Source organism: Miscanthus floridulus, unplaced genomic scaffold (genome assembly GCF_019320115.1).
Source record: "Miscanthus floridulus cultivar M001 unplaced genomic scaffold, ASM1932011v1 os_2694_3_4, whole genome shotgun sequence".
In the NCBI taxonomy this organism is placed as follows: domain Eukaryota; kingdom Viridiplantae; phylum Streptophyta; class Magnoliopsida; order Poales; family Poaceae; genus Miscanthus; species Miscanthus floridulus.
Genome location: NW_027098455.1, coordinates 54460 through 76065, shown reverse-complemented (window position 1 = coordinate 76065; position 21606 = coordinate 54460). Strand labels below are relative to the sequence as shown.

General features: G+C 42.2%; 3 protein-coding genes across 3 annotated transcripts; 2 read left to right on the top strand and 1 right to left on the bottom strand.

Annotated features, from left to right (window-relative positions):
- Positions 1-1506: 1506 nt before the first annotated feature.
- On the bottom strand, positions 1507-6749 carry LOC136535334 (sphingoid long-chain bases kinase 1-like). Its single transcript, XM_066527628.1, has 8 exons — positions 6486-6749; positions 4987-5373; positions 4645-4738; positions 4503-4540; positions 3994-4140; positions 3773-3872; positions 2343-2800; positions 1507-2143 (listed from the first exon to the last, which is right to left on the bottom strand). The coding sequence occupies exons 1-8, from the start codon at positions 6513-6515 to the stop codon at positions 1988-1990; spliced, it is 1410 nt and encodes a 469-aa protein (XP_066383725.1). The 5' UTR covers positions 6516-6749; the 3' UTR covers positions 1507-1987.
- A 906-nt stretch (positions 6750-7655) lies between these two features.
- Positions 7656-11515, top strand: LOC136535337 (protein ENHANCED DISEASE RESISTANCE 2-like). Its single transcript, XM_066527630.1, has 3 exons — positions 7656-7919; positions 9502-10427; positions 10921-11515. Coding segments are annotated over exons 2-3 (927 nt in total). The 5' UTR covers positions 7656-7919; the 3' UTR covers positions 10922-11515.
- Positions 11516-13066: 1551 nt separating this feature from the next.
- On the top strand, positions 13067-15766 carry LOC136535335 (uncharacterized). The gene is made up of 4 exons (XM_066527629.1): positions 13067-13332; positions 13474-13586; positions 14462-14631; positions 14996-15766. The coding sequence occupies exons 1-4, from the start codon at positions 13260-13262 to the stop codon at positions 15432-15434; spliced, it is 795 nt and encodes a 264-aa protein (XP_066383726.1). The 5' UTR covers positions 13067-13259; the 3' UTR covers positions 15435-15766.
- Positions 15767-21606: the final 5840 nt, after the last annotated feature.

The window sequence follows — 21606 nt, the reverse complement described above, 5'->3', positions numbered from 1 at the left end:
TTTATACCGCGTTTGGCTGTTACTTTGCATCACCTAAAATGTGATCGTGGTGTTAGCACGGGGCAATATACACTTTTCACCGGTCTGAATTCTCATGGGCAGCTCAGAGGTTGGCAGGCGAATGGCGGTGATCCTTGTGGCCATTCATGGCAGGGCATTACTTGCTCAGGATCAAGGGTCACTAAAATGTGAGCCTTGTGATGTGGTGGAACTTATTCGTGGATTTATTGGCGGACGAAATAAATGAATATCGGATATTTCTTCCTGCTGATATAAAATATTATCTTACCCGCATCATGGAAAAGGTCTATATAGACATACAACAGAGTTTGTAAGCCTGCGACGCCGCGCTCTCCATGATTGCGTTAGTTTCACAAACTTTGCTTTTTGGATTAAATGTCGCTTTAATGTCGATATTTAATTTCACAGTATTGTTATCTTATCATGTGATCCGTGTGTTTTTAGTACAAAAGTTTAGTTGTCCCATAGCAACGCACGGGCACGCTACCTAGTGTATATATAAAATCCTGAGCTGCGATCGGTGGTGCTGTCTGCTGTGTATATTTTTGTTAGGTGTGTGTGTAGAGGACAGAGGAGAGGTACGGCCTGTTCGTTGACTGGTTTTTGGGCTGATAAGTTCGGCTGATGCTGGTTTATTATGATAGAAAAATATTGTTGGCTGACTGATAAGCCCTGGCTGAAACCAACAAGCGAACGTGCTGGTAGTACTATGCTAGAGGCCGAGAGCTGCCTGCGATGAGCTCCCCATTCGGTTGCTTACCTAGCTTGTAACTTTTGGCATTGGCAAGAAAATGATATGATATACATGCGGGTGCTCTTTGCTTGGGGCTGGAGCCAAAGAATAAAGATGCATGGAACCAACTGTCGTCCTGCAAAGTGCAAACCAGCTCAAGTAGCTCAATGATTTGGTTTAACGGAGTTAATGGCTCATTATTCATGTCTGTGTACTTTTTAAACTCTTCTTAGAGCAAGGTCAATAATAGAGCCAAGTTGCTTGGCTATAAGACAAGCTATAAGAGCCAAGTTATACAATAAGTGTATCATGTTTGTCTTAAAAAGTGTCTCTCATATTTCTCCTCACAACACTTGCTACTTGGGTCCACTAATATCTATGCTTCCGTGTCTAGCTTGGTGCTTGTATGGGAGCCAAGCTCTCATCTCTCTCTTCTCTTCTCTTCTCTCCTCCACATCAGCATTAGCTTGGCTATAAACCTATTATTACACATGCTCTTACAGTTCTATTTAGCTTTGTTTTCAGCCAAACTTTTCTTACCTTGGCCATGTTTTAAAGAAAAAATATATTAGCATCTACAAATTCTATTCTACTAAATACACTATGTTGATACTATAGATTTTTTTAATAAACTTAATAAAAGTTAGAAGTTTCACTTACGATAAAGCCAAAGTAACTATAGTTTGGAACGTGAGGGAGTATCGAACATGACTAAGAACTTCATTGTGCTCAGCAAATCAGCATGACAGAGATGCACACCATGGTATGTCACATCCCATTGCCTTAATCTCACTTTAGCAAGCTTAACCATCACTAGGATCGATTTTTGCACCCGCCCAGGCTTTTACCAATCTAAAAACAACAAGTCTGTATCTTTGACAAAGGGTAAGTCGTCTACATCCATGCTATTTGAACAGTTGAGGTCCTGCACTTTTCACCCCGCCAGACATGAATTTGCTCTTTGCTCGTGAATTGTACAAGGCCTTTACAATGTGCTATTTCAGTCCCAACTCTGCACCTGCTAGCTTTCACAGCACAGCTGGACATGGCATTGGCAATTTGGCATCCAGCACAAGCTTCCCCTTTCGTGTACTAGGTTCTGACCTTATTTACAAACTCGCAATAAATATATGAAAACAGTGGCCAAAGATAAATCTGCTCTCTTCCCGTTAATCAACAATCTCGGTACTTCTCAACAAATAAAATAGAATGACTGCCAGGGGTAGATAGTAGCTACTTCAAAGCACCCAGATCCTGGCCAAGCAACCGGCCTTGTGCTGGAAGCAGCGAGCACTGCCATTCAGCTTTGCCCTCTCCATGAAGAAGCTCCCCGTCGACACCACAACCATTGTGAGTATTCCCAACTGGCCTAATCTTTACTTCTTTTATCTGCGAGCAATTATTGTTGCAAAACAAAATGCCACATCAGTGGAAGGTTATCTGATTGAATCAATCAGGCGTCCTGTATTCTAGGAAAGTGCATTCTATTAAGTTCAAGGATGTCTATAATTGGGATTGTAAGCCTGATTACATGAACTGCCACAAGAAGTGACGTGAACAAATACAAGAAAGTCACAACCCACAATACCTTGACATATTCCACGTAAGGGAGTAGAAGATGCCAGCAAAGCTGATAGGCAACAAAGAAGCAAAATAGTCTGAGTCTGCCACTTCCATGGACAAGAATCAAATCCAGACTGCTGTCGTCATGCTGAGCTTTTGGTGCAATAACTGGAGAAAGTAACCCCTGGGCAGGCTTGCAAAAGTGATTGCAGACAAAAATGCCAAGAAACTCCCCATTCCTGGTAACCCAATTATCTTCAATCCTACCATTGATTTGTGTACCTCTCCTAACCTTGCCATCATCAGAAAGCTGTTCATGACATTTTTCAGTCAGTGGTCTCAATTCAGAATTTCTCCCTGGTGATGCAGGGAGATAGTCTACCTCAAATCTGTACTGAGGTAATGAAAGAAACTTCAGAAGGCCAGCAACAACATAACGGAAGGGACCAAACTGCATGCGGAAGTTTTCAGACAGCTGCAGAACTGCAGAGAAAAAAAAAAGTGTTAGACTTTAAGATGAATAGATAATTTATATAGGAACAAGGGTATATAGAAGATAAGATGTGTCAGATTAAGAACATATGAAATTGTGGGTTACCAACTAGTGTTTTCAATCGATAAGAGGTAATCAAGCAAGAACTAGAAAATAATAACAATGGTGGAATGTTTGATAGCGGTAGTGCAAATTTAAAGTAATTAGACATCTTTATTTCTTGAGAGTATGAACATAACAGATTGGTGGAGCAATTCAATTAGCCAGGCACAAACCAGCATATCCATATATCTGATCTAATCCTAAATTCGCAAGGCCATGAGTAGAAGTTCTGTTACTTATTTTTGTTCTTACCTCTAAGTTCTGCTGTATTATATGGTTTCAAACCCATGTTAAGCCCCTTTCATTCTTACTGCTACCTCCATTGTCTTTTTTTAGGTGCTATAAGCGCTACTTCAGATACCAAGGCACCAGCGAACTACCTGTCCGAGAATTAATCTACCATTGGTTGCCGTGTTCGTATTCATTTTGCATGCCACGTCGCTCAAACTGGATGGAGTACTTTTCACATTTGCATGCATGCATGATACAACTAGCACTGGCCAATACGGTGCAAAAGCACGCTTCTGTCGCTTCGAGTGCCATGAAACACAAGTTAATACGTATGCTTTGGTAACTTACAGCGCCAATCGATTTTTTTCAAAAACGTGTGAATGCCTAATAAAAGAGAATAGAGGGAGTAGCAACTAAGACAAAAACAATAATTATCACTTCCTTGCTTGAGGCCATATATGGCTCTCTGGATACCCAATAACTCAGATAGAAAAAAAATATCTACATATAATTTGATTCATTTTTAACCTACATCGACAGCATTGGGATCATTTTAATGATACAGTTCAGAAGGCAAGGGCATCACATCAGATTATCAGAATAAGATGCGCAGAAGAATGAAAAGTTACCATCAGCTACGAAACCATAGTAGGAAGCTGTCAAACCAAAGTGGGTCACTCCAGCTTGGATCCATTTAACGGCAAACACATCTATTGGTGTGAAACCTCCCTGCAGAAGAATGGCCTTACAAATTAATATGTACTGTTAAGTTTGATGATATGCCGAGTCAGAGAAATCCTTGGTAGTACGATCTAGTATGAAATAAATAAACATGACATAACCAAGGTACCTTAGCTAAAGCAATTGCAGCAGAAACAGGATCCCTGATGCCAAGAACAGTCCACACCAATGAATTATCAGAGCCAGCAGGTATTATCCCAATGGGAAATCGAATTGCCACTTCAAAATCGTCTCTACTAAGTAATCCATTCAAAACCTGCATTAAAATATAGAATGCCATCAGCAGGATAGATAAATTTCAGACTAGAAAAAACAATAAAAAATGCTTCAACACATGCCCAGGGTGCACTTGTGTCCACCACCAGTTGAAGACAGATAACTGCCAGTGATACATAGTACATACTAGTCCAAACTACTATAAACAACTGCTGCTAGAAGTCAGCCATAACCATGAGCTAAAACTGGTAGCTTTTATATGAGAGCAATGAGAACAGTCCCATCTAACAGATATGTTTTATATGTAGTAGATGCAAAGAAAATGTCCACCCAGGTGCAATAAAGCAAAATTGTATTCCAGTTCATTTTTTATACAGAAAGAAAGGTAGGAAAAGAGATGACCTCATTGACGATCCCATCACCACCAACACATATAATACCTGTAAACAAGAAAAAAGATAGCATCTTGAATAGTGAAACAGACAGGAACTTGATTGACAAAAAAAGAAAGAATAAGAAAAAAGAGATACACAATTGATATTACCATCAGGGAATTTTTTGAGGTCAACAGTAGAAGAAAGAACCTTTGCATGACCGGCATATGCTGTTTCAATGACTTCCATCTTGAAGCCTGAAAGCTGCACCAAATCAAAATTCAAACGCAAACATATATAAATTACAGGTAAGAAAGAAGCGTATCTGAGGTTTTCTTCTAACACATACAGGATGTATTTTTGCACAGTCTTGTACATACTATGTATTTACAGAACTAAACTGGTGATAATACTCATTTCTCTGGATATGACAGAAACTTTGATGAATGCATCAACATAAGTGTTAATAATTAATAGGAAGGTTTTGACTAAAAAAGGTAGGGACGCCTTACCTTCAATGTTGATTGCACTTTCTTGTAGAAAACATCCCGAGAGCTTCGGAATCCAGAATTAGGATTCAAAATGACAAGCACTTTACGAATAGATCCCTGTTTTGTATTTGATTGGTCTTGCAAAACATCGATTGATAAATAGTTGGGTACTTCTTCTCTGTAGGAAGTACTAAGGTCTGATGAACAGTGTGGTACGAACTTCCTCTTCTGGGTTAAAAAGTAAGCATTTCGCTGAATAGATTTCCTTAATTTCCGAGGCAAAGGCATCTGGTCTACTGGCGAACTTTGTAAATTAGTGGTATGAGAATACTGATAGTAGTTTCTTGAACGACATGTACTGTAGGTGAGGCATCCATTAATTCCATTAACAGCAGCACTACAGGAAACCTGCCATGGTGATTACCGTGCATATGAGGAAAAGAGCAAAGAAATAACCACTAACTTAGACAACATTAGTTAGGGTACACAGACTGTCAAGCAGGTGTATAAACAATCACTACTGCAACAGATTATCTCAAAAGAGGTATTTTTTACACACTTGTTACAGATTAAAGCAAACAAGTAAGCTAGCACCCATGTGGTAGAGCCTATAAGGTAGACCATGGACTGATATATGATACTACCTCTCAGCGGAAATAAATGTTGTTTCCGCCTGTTCGGGAGGCCGTAAACGATCGTGGATTATTTACTGCTGGCTGGTTTGGTGTGAGAGGAAAACACTATTGCTGGCTGGAAATTTACGATCGTTTACGAGCAAGCGAACAGGCTCGAATGCACCAGAGGGGGTAAGATATTTGATACCCCCTATGATCACAAATATAAGTCCATCCAGTCTTCTCTCGAATGCACCAAATATAAATCCATCAAAACATGAAGGCACCTTTTATTCTCATTCTTCCAAGTCGACCAATACTAGGCACAATAATCAATGCAATAAACTTGTCATCTTTGTTAATTTTAGCAATAATTGGTGCACGATGGGCCCATTGTACTACTCACCTTAATTCTTGTGTCGAAGTGCAAATGGACTTATATTTGGGAAAGGAGGGAGTAGCTGACATTGCAATGGCTCTAGGAAAATTTTGGTACAAATATCATCAGACTTAAAAAGCAAACATATATGCCCCAAATATTCAATTAATTGTGTGCTACATGACGAATTCATTAGCTGCATAAGATCTGAAACTTCATCTAGCTTCCCCCATTTTGACACAACGAGGACACTAACTGCACAGCAGTGCGCAAGCAACATACATACCCCCCAAAGCTATTAGCTTTGTCCCCATCGGCTCGGCTAGTCATCATAAGGTAAGAAATCTGATCCATTCCTCCCAACCCTCTCTCATCTTGTCCTCGAATTCCAGAAGTCAAGAACTTTTCCCCTCCGCGTCCTCGCGCCCTTACTCAGCGACCAAATCCAATCGACAGCTACCGACGCGGACCAAACATGAAAGCAAAACACACACAGGGGGCCGAAGAGAACGGAAGGGAGAACTCACCGGGGGGCGGACAAGGTTCCTAGAGCTCATGATCACTCTCGGCTCGGGGCAGCTTCACGAGATCCAGTGGCGGCCTCTTACTTCCTCCGCCCCTGCCCCCCGCGTCTCTTCCTGTCGTCGCCGCACGGCAGCAGAGCAAGCCGCCGCGCCAATTGACTCGCGGCGAGGGCGGCGGCGGCGAGCCGCGGGGCCGGGGATGGGGTCGGGTGGGGACTGGGGAACTGGGGACTGGGGAGGAGTGCCACGCCGCGGGACCTTTCTCCTTTAGTTTTTCGGTGCGGGGAAATTCGTCTTTTTTGCAGGTTGGTACGGAGTATCATCGTATTGTGGCCGTGTGCCGTATTTTTCAACTTATTTTTTTAATCGATATATTCTCACCTAAATTAGTCGGAACAGTATTTCGATTTGTTTCTCAGCTGAGCGAAAGAGACCGATATGGAGAATTTTGCAGATAGGTACGGAGTATCATTGTATATGTCAACTATACCCATCTTTCGTGAGAAGAATGACAATGCATCAAGAAAAAAAGTGATGCTGTTTCAAAAAAAAATAGAAACAAAGTGATGCTTGTTCAGTCATATCTGTGTGCTTTGAACATCAAAATATTATAGTGGTGGATGGTAGCCATGCGAAAGGCAGCCATAGCCCGAGGCAAGGGCACTCGGATCAGAAGGCCAAGCACGCGTGACAAATGACGACGACAAGCGCCCTCCGTCCCAAATATAAGCGCGCATCTCGTTTTTTTGAGTAACTAATTTGACTGAATATTCTCTTTGTCCTAAAATACTATCCATATGCATATAGCTAGAAATCATTTATTTCAAAACAGGTGTAATATATATAAAAATATACTAACACATAATAAGTATTATATATGGGATTAATAGTGAATATATTTTTATAATAATACATTAGGAGATACAAGGTTGATAATATTTCCTATAAATAAAACTAGTTACATTTTTAAAAATTTACAATTAACTCGTTTTGTATTAGTATTTTGTGAATCGAGACGGAGGGAAGAAACTTCCAAAAGGGAAACTGTATTATCACGCCAATCATGCTGGACCGGGTCGACGTCGTCACGTCATCAGCGCCTGCCTGCATCCTCCCTTTGTTTGTTTATTTATTTATTTATCCCTCGCAGTCGCAGCTACGGCTCCGCAACGACAGGACAAGCTCCCCTTCCTTCCTTCCCTCCTTCCTTCCCCGGCCGGCAACGAAACGTCGAAACCTTCTCCAGTTCTCCTTCTCCAGCCAGGACAGGACGCCACACAGAATCCGACGCAATCCAGAGCCCAAGGCCTCTTCAGATCCTCGCCTCCCTCTGCGAGGTTCTTTCATCGCGGCGCTGCGGCTCGGGGATCTTGTCCGCTCTCACTTCGTTCACCGGGGCGCCGTCACTCAGGAGTCAGAGGACTCGGGATCCCCAAGGTGAGCTTGCTGCTCCCGCGCGTGCGCAATTTTCTTTTGCTCGCCTCCCAAGCTGCTGCTGCGTTCTGCTTGTTCGTCGGAGCTGGGAGGGACGGGCACGAACCGTAGCGTCTCGATTCAAGAGCTTGATGGGCGGTCGGGCCGGGTGGTGCCCGACGAATTCGTCGGCTTCGAGGGGCTGATTCGGCTCAGCGGGAGCTTCTCCGAGCTCATTCCTCCTGCTTTGTTGCTGCCCCTGGGCGAGTTCTTGTTGGTGTGGTGGACTGGTGGAGAGTAGCTGGATAAGGAACTCGTTGGATTCTCTAGCACAGTGCAGAGCCCTGCGAAAAAAGATTGGGATTTTGACCCTTTGCTGTGCAATTTTTGAGCTGATCCCGGCACGCCACCTCGCTTCGGCTGCAGAACCTTCGCCCACTGGGGGACGTTCCCAATTCTGCCGATCAGTCAAGGAATTGTAAGCGTGTGGTAATGAAATGGAAGAGTTAAACTAGCAGTGTTTCTACTTCCATAGTTGATTGGAAGCAAACATCACATTAGCAAAGCTATGGCTTCTTGCTGAACCGAACTAGTTATGTGGATTTAGGCGTGGAAGTGTCACGGTTGCATCGTAGTTATTTGGTCCTAGTGTTCGGTTCCACATGTTGCCCTGTTCAGACTGTGTAATGCTCCTTCATGGTTGGATTAAGTCCTATTTGGTGGTGTGAAAACTTGCTGCTCTGTGCTGTATGCTATTAGTGCTATACTCCTGATTACAGGCATGTTACCGAGGGCTGGCGCTGTGTAGGTCCTTCCTACCACAGTACATAAATCTTGGCCTTTTGGGACCCCTTTTTTTCATAGTTGATGATTTTTTTTTGGGCGAAAGAGTTGGGCAGAGCCTTACTATGATAAGTGTGTTGTATTACAAAATATGAACAGATAAGTAAAAACTGTACATGGCCTCAAAAGAGAAAAAAACAAAATACCCAATTCCCAAGGGAACAAGCACTAAATATGCTCCTTGCTATGAATATGCTTGACGATGTGTTAATCACTAACTACCCTACAAAATTTGATCACTCATCTTTTTAGTTGCCACATAGACGTAAAAGTCATTTGGAAGAAGGATTTTTCGTCAAATATAAACATTGCATTAAGGTGGTAAATGTCTTCATTCAATGTTGTATACCAATATCCTTTATTTGGGAGAAAATTGTAAATTTACACAGGTCGGTGCAATCTGAAAGCAATAGAGATTGCGTGGAATATTAGATTAGATTGATTGAGAGACCTATGTACATATATGTAGGGGATGGGAGATCTCGTGGCTTATAGAAACAGGACCAAACGAGATCTCCTCATATCTCTCTAACCATCTATAGGGCCGGCCGGCTATACCAAGCGCAGGCCCATACCATATACATACGCAAGTCATACATGTAGATTCTAACACAATCTAAATTGTAAAGTAGTAAACATATCATTGCTCTGTTAGTCTTGTGTAACCTATATACATCATAGTCTGTTTCTATTTGTGAGAGAACTCTCAGTTTAAAAATATGCATGTAACTCACTATACCTGGGGTTTTTTTTTTCTCTGTAGATGGCTTCTTCGAATGGTGAGGCTGAGCAACAATGGATAGAGAATGTTAAGTCAGGAGGAGCAGTTCCCTGTCTAACACCTGAAAACTGTCCTAATGGCTGGGCTACTCCTTCTGGTGATTCATTTATGGTCAGAGGCCCAGAATATCTTACAAACAAGGTAAAAATACCAGGTGGAGAATATCTTCTGAAGCCTCTTGGATTTGATTGGATCAAAGGACCAGCAAAAATCTGTGAGATCCTGAAAGACAATAATCATCGAGTTAGAAAAGCTATTGATGAGGAGGTTTCACGTGGTAACCAGCCTTTTGTCTGGGCATTCAACTTGCAACTGCCCAAGGATAACTACAGTGCAATATTCTACTTTGTATCGCTAGAGGCTATACCTGAAGGCTCACTTATGGACCAATTCTTGAAAGGAGATGATGCTTTCCGAAACTCAAGGCTTAAGTTAATAGCAAACATTGCTAAGGGGCCCTGGATTGTTCGGACTGCTGTTGGTGAACAAGCCATCTGTATATTGGGGAGAGCCCTCTCGTGCAAGTATACTCAAGGATCAAACTTCATTGAAGTTGATGTGGATATCGGGTCTTCTATAGTTGCAAATGCAATTGTTCATTTGGCATTTGGCTATATCACAACGCTAACTGTAGATTTGGCCTTTCTCATTGAGAGTCAAACTGAATCAGAGCTCCCTGAGAGACTTCTTGGAGCCGGAAGGTTTTCTGAGTTAAATCCTGGATCAGCTGGTTTGTTTGAAAAGCGATCTGAAGAGCATCAGGAAAGCACTCAGTCTCGGCCTGTAGGATTTTGGCAGGGTTTCTCTCATCTGTTAAACAAACAAGGCAATCCGAGGGAGCCATCCCCTACTTTGCAGAATACTAATGGAAGTTTGCACAAAGAAGAAGCAAATGAGAATTCTAAATGGTAAGTACTTAGCTAGTGCCTTGTAAATTGTTTATCATTGGAATTAGACCTTGACAGATAAACAAAATATCTCTAGTGCACATTTTAAAAAAAAAAAAAAGAAACAAACAAAGACTGTCGTGTGGGTACGAAAATGTTATCTATGGATAAGTTATGATGTCCCTCTTGAGTCATGAACAGTGAAGCACTTTCCTTTTCCTTGCAATTTTCTTTGTTATCTTGAGGAGGCTACTCAATCAAATGGCTCCACCACTGTGTCAGCATCATTCTGTTATATTATTGAAACCCCAGTGCACGTAGCTCCCCCTTGCGCAGGGTCCGGGAAAGGGTCCGACCACTTGGGTCTTTTGTACGCAGCCTTTCCCTGCATTTCTGCAAGAGGCTGTTTCCAGGACTTGAACCCGCGAACTTGTCAAAAAAAATGTTTTCTATTGTTTGATGAAGCTTTATCATTTGAAATAATGATATATTTCCATGCACCTCTCTATTGCAGATATTCTTCAGACCCCTACTAGAAGAGATCAAAACCATATCTTCATTGTTTGGGGGTCAATTTATCAGTTAATCACTGCGTCGCAATTCTTCAGTAGGATGATCATTACCAGATAGTACCAGGGCTTGTTTCTTTGCCCTCACATCTGCTGTAAAAATTATATACATTTGCCACAGACAAACTGCATAACTTTGTACATAGATGCCTCCTAATGTTTATATAGTCAATTATGTATGGACTGTATGAAGCTCAAGGAAAGAATGATTCATTCGACAGAATATGGCAGTTGAAAGCATCTGCATTTCAAAAAAGAAAAAAAAAGTTCAGAGTATCTGATTCTGGTAAAGATGGAGAGGAATGCATTCAGTGAATCGATGAAGTGCGATGAAAGCTACAAACCAAACTGATTGGCACCATGAAAGGAAAGCATACAATCATGTACAATAAAACTTATTACTATTGATCTGGTCTGACTTGTAAGCTCTAGACTTCTCTTATGTTCTTGTTGGCTGTCCTGTCCTGACCTTTGCTTGGAGGACACCTAATGCCTATCATGTCGACGCCTTAACGTTCATTAAAAGGTGCATGTTAAACGTCTGATGTTTGAGAACTTCATAAAATTTGATGTCCCATTCCAGAGTTGGAAACTGAGTGTATTTGATTGGAGGACGGGATAGATATCGCACTTCGTCGCGGTGTCTGGTTTGAGGGATAGGTGAGATGGAACCGCCCACGAAAGACTATTCTTCCAAGATGTTGTCCCAAGACGTCCCTCGGTATGAGTTTCATCCCCTGTTGACACCGTTCTCTTTCGGCGAGTGCCCTCCTCCCATTGGGCACGCGCCCATGCCTGCTCTTCGGTCCTTACGCAAGCTCGACCTCGATCCCTAGCACGGGCAACCCTACCCAATGTGGGTGGGCATGGGCTTGGCGTGAGCGTGGCCCCGGCCATGGCATGCCCCGGCATGTCGAAGAACGAAGGAGAAGAAGGTGAGAGAAGATGATGTGGGGTCCCACTAACGGATGTCTAACTAAACACCAACAGTGGTGTATCCCCTTGTCTCCATCCTCTAAGAGCATCTCTATGAGTTCTCTAAATCTCTTTCTAATCCTTGATTTTTAGCGCCTTGTCTCCATCCTCTAAGAGCATCTCCATGAGTTCCCTAAATCTTTTTCTAATCCTTGATTTTTAGCGAGATGAGACTCCCAACAACTCATAATCCATCCTTCTAATATTTTAGAACTTGAGAAAAGTCACCTGTTCCGCGTAAAGTTACGTGCTTCCGAGTCACACGTATCTTCTCTATATTTTCTCTCTCCCGCGCGTGTTTGTCGATCAATCTAAAGGCAGAAGGACGTGGAAAGAATAAATAGTAGGAAAGAGTTCATAATGTAAATGTACAGGAGAAAAAGAATATATAAAAGTTGTTAGGATAATTTAGAAATAGTATAGGATTCCTGATGTAAAATTGTCTTCTATATTTTAGGAGTGGATTATTAGAAACTCTTGGAGATGGCCTTCTTTATTTCTTCCTATACTTTTTTTAGAGTTGTAAAACTTCATGTTTTTAGGAAGAAAATATTAGGTACTCTTGAAGATGCTCTAACCAAACGTATAACAAAGACCATCCCATCCAAAAACTAGAATAAAGCATCTTGTCCCAAAGCCACCCACGCCCTAAGTGATGCTTAAACTTTAAAGTTTGTTAATTCTTGAGCTTGATATATCTATACTAAGGGCACGTAACCGTAAGAGTCATTCACTAATTCTAAGCCAACATCTTCAATAGGCTCATAGGATGATTATGCCCATATGACACTCTTATATGTTTTTGAAATGTGTGTATGAACTTAGCTTTTAATAAAAGTTAGTTTTTCTCTTGTATTAAAATATGAAAAAATGCTTAGAGTAGCTTATAAGTCACCCATTGCGGATGCCCTAAGACGAAAAAAAAAACAATTTGCTCCATTGCTGACTTTGACGACCGAGATTGCTCTAGGAAATCAAGAATTTTTGTGAGAGTTTATATTCAAAGAAGAATCACAGGAGTTTGTGAAAAAAAAGGAATTGCACAAGTAGGAAATTATGCTTGAAAATCCATTTTCCAGTAACATAATGGTGCGCGGATAGTTGCAGCTGTCAGGAGCACAATAATTTGTCTGTTCTTCAACCTCTTTCCCCGCAGGAGAGAGAAAGAGAGAGCTCTAGACGGAGAGGCTCCCAAATCGATCTTTTTCGGCTTCGCAACTGTTTCCTCTCCGAGCGGCGGCGAATCTGAGAACTCCTCGACGAGCGGAGGCGGCGAGTCCGTGATGGTCGGCCGCCGGCGGGCGCGGACATGCACCACCGCCCCTCCTCCTCCGCCGCCGCGTCGTCGTTGCCGCTCTCCCCCGCCGACGGCTTCCTCCGCGGTAGTAACCGTGGCGACCAATCTTCCTCCGCCCCGCCCCGTTCTCATTCTCGCTCCTCCTCTGAGGATTCCCGTCGAGCACCTCGCTTACTCGCGTGATTTTTCTGCCTGTTTCTTGGGTCGTCTGGTGGTGGCTGTGCAGTGAAGGACGGCGTGGACGGGATGATCAAGTACGTCGCCAACGAGCCCTCCGTCGGGCTCTACTTCGTCCAGCAGCATGCCCGGGCCTCCATGCCCCTCCTCCTCGACGTCAAGGTCCACCGCCTGGCCTGCCTTCCTCTCCCTCCTTGCTTTGCTTCCTTCCCTTTGTGCATGTTGAGCTGTGCTTTGGGGATTAGCATTCATATTGGTTTATTGGGGGCGATTCGTCTCTAAGGAATAGCATATCGACCCAAGTGATGGATGAAATCAAAGATTTGGGCTTTATTGGGAGAGAGAAGCTGAAAAGAATCGGATATTCTTTTGTGTGTCTTTGCTGCATTACTGGCAAACTTGCTAGTAAATAGTAATTGATTAGGGTGTGCATATTTAGCAGCTTGGTAGTTAGTTGCATTGCGGATTTGAGTTATGTACATCCTTGCCAGATTACCATGATACCACTCAAGTGCTTGGTCTAATACAATTTCTTGCTGTTGGGTATCTACTTGGTTTAGTTTGGATACAGGTAAGCTTTAATGTTGTGCTTGATTAGCAACTGGGTTTCCAGTGATATAGGATTGCAGGATATAGTTTCATGAAAACTATTCACTTGCTTTTAATGGCTTCATGGAACGGAAGAGCACAAATTTTATGCCACTTTTTTAGTGTATAAGATGTACTATCATCTGAATTACTCCCTCCGTTCCAAATTATAAGTCGCTTTGACTTTTTTGGTACATCCATTTTGCTACGCATCTATATATAATATTATGTCTAGATACATAGCAAAATGGATGCACCACAAAAGTCAAAGTGACTTATAATTTGGAACGGAGATAGTAGTTAAATACAAATTTCTGGAACGAACGAAGTAATATTTCTCTTGCTGCTCGTAGTCTGTTATGTGGTTTGCTCTTGGTAGTTGGTACAACAAATCAAGATGCTGATATTTTTCTGTATGGATCTAACATGAGTTTTGTTTCTGTCATCAGGGTAAGCTTGCAGAAAAGACTCACGAGGTGACACTGCACACAGAAGACATGGAGGATTCTATTTGCGCTGTGAGATCCATGGCTGATTTTGGACTTCCACTTGCTGATGACATGATCAAGGACATAAATAGATCACTGCAAATAATGTCAAAGACCCAGCCAAAGAGAGGGTACAGATATACTAATCCTTGGGAACTTTATTTTACATTTTTTACAATTATTATCTTTAAAAATGTGCTAAACTTTTTTGTTCACATTTCTATGGCTATAAAGTCTTGGCCTTTTTGCCTTATTCATTTAAGAACAGTCCAATTGATATGTTATACATATACCCTGAAGTTAATTAAGATCAGAGTCTTTTACTTGAGCTCTCCAATTAGGTTCCAAACTAAGATCTTGCTTCTTGGCCAATAAACCACAATAGAACTTTACTTGTCAAACCCATAATCCCTTGCAGTACATATCTTGTCTGTGCACTGTGCCGAACATCATCTTGTAAAGTTGGTTTTAAGACAAAACTTTCATTGCTATCAGGTTGATCCAGAACCCCAGTTGGGGGTTCCAGTCAAGGAAAAGCTCAGGAACTTGGGATGAATTGGGCTCTACCAATGGAAGTAGCAGCAGGAACTACCTCTCTTCAATGTTCAACACTGCGAAGCAAAAGGCATCAAGTCTCAGGTGGCCACAGCCTGACTTTACAACCAAAGATGATATTAGCGAGAATTCAGCGTCTTCTGCTGCCCCAGAATCGTCACAAGCTGGTGGACAAGGTGCATCTACACCAGATACAGAAAAGGATGACCTCCCCATTTCAAGTAGGTTGTCAGATGGTACGACTGCAACCAACCATAGCTTGCCTGCTGCCGGTGTCTCCGAAACAGTGGAGTCTTACAATAAGTTCAAGGAAGAACAAGAACTGAAACTTCAGGAGTGGCTTAGAGACTCTGAAGAAGCTGTCGACGATAAAGACTGAGTGTGCTAAAGCTGTTTCAGCTCTGTGCCTCTGTTGGAGCATAACAGAACGTCACCTTTGTTAGACATTCTGTTAGTGAAACAGAGCTTGATTGGTATAGATGCGCTGGATGCCGAAAGACTGTAATTTGTGAGATCGTTTTTATCACTCTTTTTAGTGAATTGATAAATCTGAGTCATCACTGTACTCTGAACAGCCTGAACAATAGGCGTTTTCACTTGCACGATTACACATGTGTCATATATAGTTGTGAAAATGCCTGAATGTACTGCCTCAAGTAATTAAAATGGATGCCTAGCGTATTATATATTTCTGAGGTCTCATTGCAATAATGAACAAAGTGTGTCCACCCTGCACGTTGTCTGTTTGTGTTCTTGTGATCTGCGTATACAGATCCCAGCATTAAGCATTCGTAAGTTCAGCAATCGTGACACAGACAACAGAGTTTCTCCAACCTGACTCCTATCAGCACTTCCTAACTATACTTTCTCTGTTCCAAATTGTGTTCATAGCTTTTGCTATGCATCTAAATATATACTACATCTAGATTCATAGTAAAAAGCATGAATCTTGAAAAACCAAAATAACTTACAATTTAAAACGGAGGGAATACATCTCAATTTCAGGCTACAGAATCTTACAATGTGGACATCAACTGGCACACCGATACGGGTGCCACTGACCACATTACTAGAGAACTAGAAAAGCTCGCCGTACGTGTCAAGTACAACGCCAATGATCAGATCCACACAGCAAGTGGCGCAAGTAGTATGAGTATAAGTCATATTGGTCAATCTACAATTCACAACCCTGGTCGTAATCTCCACCTAAATAATGTTCTTCATGCTCCAGAAGCCACCAAAAATCTCGTTTCCGTGGAAAAATTCTCTTAGAAATGTTATTTAATTCTCTCTGCGACCTGAAATACACACGTGCAAAGTAAAGATGAAATGTCATTTCTCACTTGCATATTTTCAATCTGAACGAAAGATACAACTGCCCAATATGATCATCAACTATCATGTGTAACTGAAGATGGGTTATCACGCACTCCCTCCGTCCCAAAGTAAATAGCTTTCTAAGGTTTACAATTTGTCCCAAAATAATTAACATTCTATATACAAACATAGAACACTGTCTCCTAATGCAAAAGCTAATCATGGGTACATGCAAAAAATAACAGCCAAATCCAAGAGCTATCCTACAGGAAAGGAAAGGAGATAAGGGTACATGAGTCTTTTGCTAACGTCCTTGATCTGTCTGAAAAATTCTAGAAACTTATTTATTACGGGACTGAAATGAGTACTCCCTCCGTCCCAAAAAGAAGGACGTTATGGGATTCGTGCAAGTCAAACTTTCTCAACTTTGATTAGATTTGTAGAAAATACGTACAATATTTTTATCTCCAAATAAGTTTATTATGAAAGTACATTCAACGATCTATCTAATGATGCTAATTATGTATTATAAATATTAATATTTTTTATATATAATTGATCAAAATTAAAAAAAAAGTTGACTTCTCGAGAAGCGAAAATGACTTTTATTTTGGGACAGATGGAGTAGTATAAAAATGATAGATGCTTTTAGATAGACCTTCCATTATCCATATTCGGCCTGTTCGCTGGCTGGTTTCTGGGCTGGTTTGGGCTGGCTAGTGCTGGTTTGTTGTGAGAGGAAAATACTGTTGGCTGGCTGGTTTGGGCTGGCTGAAACCAACAAGCGAACATGGTGATTATGTGTAATCTGCTACCCAAACTTTGAGTTATTTCCATTTACGGCTAATCTAGATATCCAATTACAGGAACTAAAAGATCACAACCGGCCGGACACCTTATTATAGATGGTGTGGCAACCCATAATTTAATTTATTTTATGCCTATATAATCTTGGTATCCAATTATACGAACTTGAGGATCAATACTAGTTATCTCAGAGATGGCGCGTGGCGACGCCAAACCTAAAGCTCATCGAGCTCAACTCGTGCAAACATGAAGGACATGGCCATAAATTAGGCCAGCCGCATGGCCGCCCTCCTCCTCAAGCTTCTTCTTCCTTGCCGTAACGCCAGATCTGCTCGAAGCTCCACTGATCTGCCCCACCGCGCGCAGTAGGATCTCATTGGAGCTCCGTGCCGTGAGCTCCGCAGAGACCCTACCGCTGCGGTGACCTCCTTCTTCCCCTCCCCCCTCTCGCTGTAGCTATGGCCATGGGCAACCCTGTCTTGACCTGGCCTGGCCGTCTCCACCGCCGCTAGAACCCTAAAGCCGCCCTCCCGCCGTCCCCACCGTCTGCCCGACCCGCCTCTCCTGAGCCCCTTCTCTTTTAAGCCCGCTGGAGTCGGGGAAGATACCGTCAGGCGCGCGTGCACGCGTGTGTGTGTGTGGGGTGTGGGGGGGGGGGGGTACGGTGCACTAAAAAAATAGCCGCGGGGTATGAAGTCTTTACCAAACATTAACATTATGATTGTGGCAGCATATACTGTATGTGCTAGAATGAAGCAGCAACTAACGACCAAATGGGGTTAGGAGAAAGGTCTTTACGATTTGAGGCAAGACCAACTGCATCAGTTATTGGGTGATTATATTTGTGCGCTCTATTCTGTCAGACTGTCTCTTGTGATGCAGCCAAATGATGACTTGGAGTTCAGCAATGCAGTCTTTCAGTGGAGATCCTCGAAGTTTAATATATAGGACCTGTTTAAATCAGCAAGCGCTATTTAATTATTAGTTGAAGTTAAAAATTACTCCAAAATTTCTTATTTAAAGTCCAAGAAAGCTAGCATAGCAGCCGATCAGCACCATGTTATGAGACTGAGAGCTCTCTGATTTTTTAGTTTTTTGTGAGGACACTTTCGCGTTCAAAGAGAGGTAACATATTCATTCATGCAGAGTCTTTGGAACCTTTTCCGTGCGTCCAAAAATCAGCCGGATGGGCCGTATATAACAGATGGATGGGCTGCATTTGTACAACTTGGCCCATTTAGAGTGATTAGTCTTATGTGGCCTGTAATCGTTCGGATTAACGAGTTGATCTTGTGTGAATAATTTGGGTTGCAATGCACCATCATATACCTAGTGTATCCAATATATTTGGTGCTTGGCTAGAAGGGTTTTTGTCTAAGCCTAAGTTCCAAATTTTAGTAGGTGCTCTTCATTGGACTATTTGGTTGAGTATAAATGGTGTGATTTTTAATAGAACTACGGCTAATTCTTTCATGCATGTAGGTTATTTTTCACGACTAATTTTTTCATGCAGATTATTTTTAGGTGCGCTTATTTCATCAGAAGCTAGTCGCTGCTCTCTTTAAAGAGGAAGAGAGATGTTTCGAAGATGAGATGCAGAAAATTAGATGTCACTATTATGAAGGTTTTTAATTATTTTGAATTGGAAGTTTAGCAACAGGATTGAAGCGTAACTACTAGCTGTAGCTTTCTTTCTCATGTCACAAGCCTAACTAGCTGTAGGTTTCTTTCTCATGTCACTCTTTTGAATACTTGTATTTTGTAGCCTTTGTGCTATTCGGCATGAGTTCGTGAGGCTCAGCATGCAGTTCGATGCAATGCAAGCAACATCATGCCAGCAGTGCTACCCGTGAGTAAGAGATGCTATAGTCAATTAATTTAGGTGATCAGAGATTAGATAAGGCACAACAACAATAGCAGAAAGATCAGCAATTTCAGCATATAGATTGATAGATGGTGCTCTGCTCGAAGCAGAGGCAGCAGATGTATATATGTTGGTGTGCACTAGTAATGCAGAATTAGTCAGATGCTAGTTGACTAGGTTAGTCATCAAATCAGCCGCCGATTGGATTAGTAGCCAAATCAGTTGTGTGGTTTAGTTCCTGGAGCAACGACAGAATTAGCATGAGCACCATCAAAGAGGCATGTAGATTATGTGGTCAGCTTCAGTGGTGTTAGACAGTCCAGCCAGCCGAGATGGGTATTACATAAATCCAGGTGATGGCCACATGCAAAATCATCAGTAGATATCAGATGGTAGCTAGCAATATTAGTATAGTAGAGGAAGAAGACTAGAAGGGTGACAAAGAAAACAACATATACAGTCATGTATAGTTAACTCGCAAGAAGGAAATGCTGGCTTATTAGTGATTAGTCAAGTAAATCAGCCTCGAGACAGCTGAAGAATGATGATGAGAGACACTAACAGCTAAGCTAGCAAGTAGCACGGCATGGATGTCCAGGCCAGAGGTACAGATAACTGACATTCAGAGTTGTTAATCGCCAAGCATGATCATAAGTTCAGAGAGCCACGAGTACATGTGAATTTAGAAGAAGAGAGCCACGAGTGATGCTTCAAGTAGCTAGTTTCTGTCAGTTCAGAACAGTACTAGACTCCAGTGGTCTTTTTTAAGGTGCGTCGAAGTTTCTGTGAGATGCAGACAATATGCCTAGACGAAGTGCCCTGTACATGTTTCATATAAAACAAACGATGAGAAGACCCTCAACTTATCAGTGCAGTTGCTGCTTAGCTGTAGGTGATGTGTATACCGTTATGTCTAAGAGATGGTCGCCACATTATTATTAGTCTAGATAGCCTGATCCGGCAGCACTGCTGCAACAGCAGGAGGGAAACACTCTGGGTTAGTTTGGCAATATATTCCTGTTCCTCCCAAAAGGACTTTGACTCGGGCTCCTCTTATGGAGCAGTTTTTGATGTAGCTAAAGATGTTTTAGAACAAGTTTAACAAAATTGGTTCTAGTGACAATTTTGTTATGGTTTGAGCTAAGTTTGTGAGAATCAGTGAGAAGCAATATTTTTTTATGGCTCTAGCTCTAAGTAGAAAAACGAATTCAGCTCTTTCAAACTTCTTGCAGGGAGCTGTTTCTTGTATACCTTTTGGTACGGCTTCAGCAGGAGCTGAAGTGCCGCTCCAGAAACCCTAGGAAACAAAGGTTACATCAGTAGCTATCATGGCTAGAAAGAGGAAAACATAAAGCAACGGCCGCAGCCATAGAAATGGACAGCCGAGCGGAGCCAGCTGTTTAGGCCTTGTCTTTCAAAAAAAAAAAACTGTTTAGGCCTTTAGGACAGCCAAGTACACCCACTGTTTAGACCTTTGTGATTGCGTCTATTCGAAGGCAGCGTAAATGTTTTAGATGATTAGATCCATATATAAAAGAAGCTATACATCTCTACCTGTCATGTGTGTTACAGTACAAGTTAATTTGGCTCTCAATTATTTAGAAGTTGCTCATACATTTCCGCATATGTAGAGCTTTATTACATCGATCAACAAAACAGCATCAGCTAGCTTATAAGCCACATAAACGATCAAGCGAACAAGGTGATATTTGATAGACTGCTTCATGTAGGCAAACCGCAAACGTGTTCAATTTGCTTCCACCATTTTGCAATGTGCAATCAGTCTATTTTAAGTTCCAAGAAATTACTTACCTAGTATGCCAGTGATGTTTGCAGTGGTAGTGTATGTGGGACAGTGACGTGAGTTGAGGGAGGGAGGAGATAGAAACGCCGCGACATGAATGCGCGTTGCACTACCAGAAACAACAGATTTGTCAAGTGCAAAAATGTTTGCCAAGTGCATTCTATCTGTCAGCAAACGATTCTACAGGCGTCAGTTAGATAGCAGTAGGATCAGCTGCTTCAGTTAGTCAGTCAAACTGCTAGTGCTTGCGTCCTATTCTCTAGCTGATCCTTGCATGTAGGAAGTAGTTAGCATCGCTTGGCTAGCAATGATCGGCATCATGTATATGTACCTATACACACTGTCGATGTAAAAACTTGAGCATTCTCGTTTTTTACATGGTATCAGACTGATCGTTCCGATCCAACCTCCACCTTCCGCTGCTCCTGGCCATGGACAGTCCTCACGGCTCCACCTCTTCCAATCCCTTCGCCGTGGGCAACGACCCTGCTCTTCCCCCAGCCTCCACCCTCGTGCTGCTCAACATCCGCAGCCACGTTCCGGTCATCCTCTCCGCTGATGACGGCAACTTCCGGCAGTGGCGTTCTTTCTTTGACCTCGCGATCAAGAAATTCGGCCTCGTCAACCACATCGACGGCACAGTTGATGCCGCCGCCATGATCGACGATCCGGAATGGCTCCAGATTGACTCCTGCATCGTCTCCTGGCTCTACACCACCGTGTCCAAGGAGATTTGGAGTGACGTCAACAAGTCGGGCG